The sequence below is a fragment of the Pediculus humanus genome, genomic scaffold, assembly GCF_000006295.1.
Source record: "Pediculus humanus corporis 1103172107617 genomic scaffold, whole genome shotgun sequence".
In the NCBI taxonomy this organism is placed as follows: domain Eukaryota; kingdom Metazoa; phylum Arthropoda; class Insecta; order Psocodea; family Pediculidae; genus Pediculus; species Pediculus humanus.
The window spans coordinates 107,467-112,530 of NW_002987231.1; the positions used below are offsets into that span (position 1 = coordinate 107,467).

Below are 5,064 nucleotides of genomic sequence, written 5' to 3' on the forward strand. Positions count from 1 at the left end.
TTTGTGTAATAAATTAGCAATAAATAAAAACCAAATGGTATTAAATGTTACGTTGCACGGTGTGCAAACATTGAAAAATTTAACTAAAAAAAAAGATAATTGTGAAGATAATGGACCGACGAAATCTCATTTTCAAGATTCATTTCTACCCGTTAAATCTCAAATCCCAGATGAAAGCATGGAGAAAGCATCGGTTGAAATTCAATTTACAACTTCTCTCACGGATGAAACGATAAAGTCGAAAGAAAATTGTGGAATGAAAATCGAACCAACGAAAACATTAAACGAAGAGGAAATGAGTATTTTAATATCGGCTAATTTAAAATCAGAAAAGGATCCGGAAGCACCCAGAGTGCTAGATAAATCCAAGGATCTTTTAAAAACCGAATACATAAATCCTTCTCTTGCAACGGACACATTGAGCGAAATAAGTGCGAGCGTCGTCGAGTATGAGAAAAAAGAAGAAAAAGATAAAACATACTCGGGAGAAAATAACACCGAAGTACAAAAAGACGCAGAAGCAGAAAACAATAACAACAGCAACAGCAACAACAACAACAACAACAACAACAGTAATACAACAAATCAAGATTCAAGTTTCGATTCCATAATAAGCGATTTAAACGCCATTGAAAAAGTAGAAAGTTCTACATCGGCTCCTTTCACAGCATCCAATCTTCCCTCTGAATCGATTTTCCTACGTTTGGCCAACAGGATAAAAAATTTAGAGGTTAATATGTCATTGAGTTCGACTTATTTAGAAGAATTATCGAAAAGGTATCGGACTCAATTGGAATTAATATCAAAAACACTTAATTTAACGATACAAAAAGTCGAAGAACGTGCGAAATTGGAAGAAGAAAAAGAGAGGAAGAGAGAAAAAGAAATCATGTTGATACGAATGCAATTGGCTAATTTAACCCGTGACGTATCGACTTTCCTACGGGAACAAGAAAGTTGGAAACCTCAGGCATCATCCGTCAGTCAACACATATTTTTTATACTCATTGAAATTTTACTATTGTGGTTTTTTTTTAGTTATTGGAAAAAACCTGGGAGTAGAGTTTTGCAAGAGACGGAGGGGAAAAAATTACACAAAAGCTACGAAAGGAGAAGTTCACTGGAGGGTGTTAAAGGTCACGATGGACCGAAGAAAAAAGTCAGGAGACCCAGCGACGAAGCTTTAGATATCGCATTATCCAGAACGTACAAGATTGATAAAAAGAGAAAGAGGAAAAAAAAAGATAGCAAATGTTCTTTGAATAATTTCAATCCGAAAAGGAAAACGTCCGAAGGGGACGCATCGCAAATGTTCAAAGAACGTTGTTCTCTTCAAGGAGAAGAAAAACACGTTAAAAATTTGAATAACGCGACAGAAAATAAGGCTGAAATAATTCAAAACGTTTTTCCTATAGAATCAAATAATGTATTTAATAAATTATCGACTGCATCAAATGTACCTGTTATAAGTGGTGGGAGTGGGAGTGGTGGTGGGGGTTCAACGGGAAAATCCTTTCAAGGGATTACTTCGCCTCCTTATATAAAAACAGCTGCGTCAAGTAGAGATTTTCGCTTGCGTTTAGGAAGTAATAATAATAATAATAATAATAATAATAAAGAATCTAGTCATTAATTGTAATTAATTTTAATCTCGAAAATAATTAATAAACGAAAACGAAAAAGCTCAATTAAAATAATAAATAAAATTTAAAAAAATAGAAAAAATAAATAAAAAGTATTTTTTTTGAATTAAATTCGTTTTTATTTTAAAAAAATAGAAAATACATTATTATTATTATTAACATTGCTATTCAACGGTCAAGTTGTTAAATAAATGATCCAAATCGATTGTTTCGATTCGTAGTTTTAATTTTTCGTCGATTGCATTTTCTAAATTTCTAGCTGAATTATTTATTATATTTTTCCATTCTTGTTTCGAATTTAATTTTTTATTCGTTGCAAAAACAATTCTATTAACATCTTCTTTTAAATTATACCAACAAATATGTGAAAAATGTTTTTTGATTTTTTTAAATAATTTATCGTGTTCGGATTTAAGTCTCGAAACGACATTTATCACAAATATCCCTGGAACAACACAAAAAGAAAAAGAAATCAAATGAAAACTTATTTGAATTTCGAAAAAAAAAAAAAAAGTTTATTTATTTTTACCTTCGTTTCCCAAACTATCGGCAACGTTTTTCAATATGGACGATTCTAAAAATTGTAAAGGCGGACAACTTAAAGCCGAACCTTGTTCTTTATTATCAACATCGTACATGATAATATCATATTTAGATTTTTCATTTAAAAATTCTAAACCATCTTTAACGATAACTTTTAATTTTTCATTCGTTTTTAAACCGAAATATTTTTTAGCTATTTCCACGACGAGGGGATCCAATTCTACGCCGGTTATGGAAATGGAGGGAAAAAGATCGTTTAAAAGCATGCAAAGATTTCCACCGCCTACTCCTATAACTGCAATCGATGATGATGATGATGATGATGATGCTATTATCGGAGCTGGTATCGACATATAAAGTATGTGTTGAGATGCTATGTAAGATGAATCCACCGACAACTTTTTATTTTTACCTTAAATAAAAAAAAAAAATTTTTTTAACTTTTCGATGAAATTTCACTCACGCAATTAACGGTTTACCTTTTTTCATTTTTGCTTCTGATTGAACAACCGATTGATTATTTAAAAATATAAGCCTACGAAATATTTCATTGTCGATTGTGACATCTTCGACTAACAAATCACCCGAATAAGTACTTGTACCAGTAAAAATAGTTTCACGATGACCCATACCGTCTTCTAGTGTCAAATACGGTATGTTTTGAGAATTAGATGAAAAACTCATGAAGGGAGGAGCCAATTGTAAAATCGTTTGTCGTAATTCGTCTTGTACTTCATTTAATGTACCGTAATTTTGATTTCTGTGAAATGTTATAACGGCTAATCTATCATGTCCGGTCGAATCACGTAAATAATTACGTCCTTCAATAGTTCCAAACATCCAATCGGTTTCTCTTAAAAGTAAAAATAAAAAAATGATATTTGCAGTGAAAAAATTTAACTGAAAATGGAGATTTAGGTTTAAATTACCTTCCGAATGGTACAATAAAAGCAGCATATTTCAAAAGTTTTCTCTGATCTTTGGATACATCATTTATATATATTGTATACCTAGATTTTCCTGTTCCATCTTGGCAAAAATTTATTTCTACTTCACCTTTTGTTTCTCTAAAATTAAAAATGGTCTCCTGGATTCCACAAATAATATCAATAACTTCTTTTTTAGATGTTATTCTTTTCGACCTGCCATCAATAAATGCATTAATTTCCAAAATCTAAAAAAAATGTCTATATTTTACTGCATACAATTTTATTTACTTTAAAAGTTTCCCTGTTAGAAATTATTTACATTTTATTTATATTTATTCGAGTACAACAAAATAAATAGAAGTTTATCAAAAATATATGAACTTTATTTTAGAGTTAATAATTTCAAATGAAAAATGAACACAAACACTTACCGATTCCATTTTTTGAGGAGATTTAAATTTAATGCATACAATCATAAAAACAGGCATTGCCAAACTACCATTTTCAAAAATATGCTTTTTCTCTACATCCCAACATCTTATGATTTTTATCATCCATCCTGATTCCATGAAATAATCTAATAATGTTTTCAAAATATGTTTTTGAAGTAACGATATTATTACATATCTAAAAAATGCAACAAATATATACTTTTTGCTTATTAATTAATGACTCTGAAAAATTAACTTTTACCTGCCATGATATTTTAAAACCCTATCGACTTCAGCAAAAAGTTTATTAGCCCTCATCTTATCATCTTCTGAATCGCTAGGCATCAAGGCATCTAAAGTACCTTTATCTAATATGACAGTAAATGTTTCTTCTTTGTAAGTCATATTCAATGCATCCATTTCTTCGAATATCATTTCTGGTCTAGTTTTACCAACTTTGTTTTTCATTTGCTTAATAACAACACCACTTATGTCTATGCTGGTTATTTTTCTAAAAAAAAAATTTAAACGATTTTATTATATAAATATTTCTTTTACTTAATTATAAGACAGTGTAAAATATTTATGTGTGTATCTTATACAAACTTATATCCCAAATCAAATAATTCTGCACCAAGCATTGAATTCCCACATCCTACCATTAAAATAAAATCCTGAGTTTTAACATATTTGTGCAAGACTTCAGATAATTCCGCATACTCCCCATACCTAAATTTAATAAAAAAAATTAATTCAAACTACTGTATAACATAAAGTAGATTTTTTTTTGTTTTTGATAATTTTAATAATTTAAACCACCCATTCAAATTTTTTTGTTCCTCTCTCTCGGAAAAATTTATTCCAATATTCAACTTCAGCAAAATCTAATTCTGTTTTTGGAAGCAAACTCATTGTAAATACATATATTTAAAACTAAAAAAAAAAACAAAAAAATTAAAAAATTTCTATGTACTAGTATTAGAACTACTTTATTTTATATTTTTATTGTCTAATTCCACGATAAAACTAAATAAACTTTTTTTTTTTTAGACGTTGCAATAAAAAAAATTTTCAAAGCCGAAAGAGATAAAAACTAAAACATGAATTTATTGTATAAAATTAACATTTTGATGCCATTTAATAAAATTTAAAAATATTTAATGAATTGTAGGAAAGTTTCAAAATGCCTTCTCTTAAAAAAAAATGAATAATGTTTTAAGCCCGTTTATTTTTACGTAAATACAATTGATATCTTTTTCGAAATAAAATTTTTATATTATGATAATTCTTTGTTAGATTTTCAATTTTCCGTTTATTTAACGGTAAATAATTCTATTGACAGGCCGAATGAAAATAGAAGAAAAAAAAAAACGTTAAACGAAAACAAAAACGTTCCGGAACACATTTTTTAAATTTTATTTGTTTTCAGTTGTCTTTTTTTTTTTTTTTATTTATTTATTTATACGGTAGTAGTTGTGTTGTCGCATAGATGAACAACAAATTAAAATTTATGAGAAT

At 28.6% G+C, this 5,064-nt stretch overlaps 2 protein-coding genes across 2 annotated transcripts in view; one reads left to right on the top strand and one right to left on the bottom strand.

The window, feature by feature from the left end:
* The window catches only part of Phum_PHUM248060 (uncharacterized protein), a gene marked incomplete at both ends in the record, with an annotated part of 3,727 nt that extends 2,094 nt beyond the window's left edge, over positions 1-1,633 (top strand). Inside the window, one exon of the mRNA XM_002426276.1 lies at positions 18-1,633. Within this exon, the coding sequence (XP_002426321.1) occupies positions 18-1,633 (1,616 nt within the window). The remainder of the gene's footprint in view (positions 1-17) is intronic.
* Positions 1,634-1,807: 174 nt separating this feature from the next.
* Phum_PHUM248170 (uncharacterized protein) lies at positions 1,808-4,458 on the bottom strand (the record flags this gene model as incomplete). Its single annotated transcript, XM_002426277.1, has 8 exons — positions 1,808-2,088; positions 2,173-2,598; positions 2,666-3,039; positions 3,116-3,360; positions 3,547-3,742; positions 3,809-4,057; positions 4,153-4,304; positions 4,420-4,458. The coding sequence occupies 8 exons, from the start codon at positions 4,456-4,458 to the stop codon at positions 1,808-1,810; spliced, it is 1,962 nt and encodes a 653-aa protein (XP_002426322.1).
* Positions 4,459-5,064: the final 606 nt, after the last annotated feature.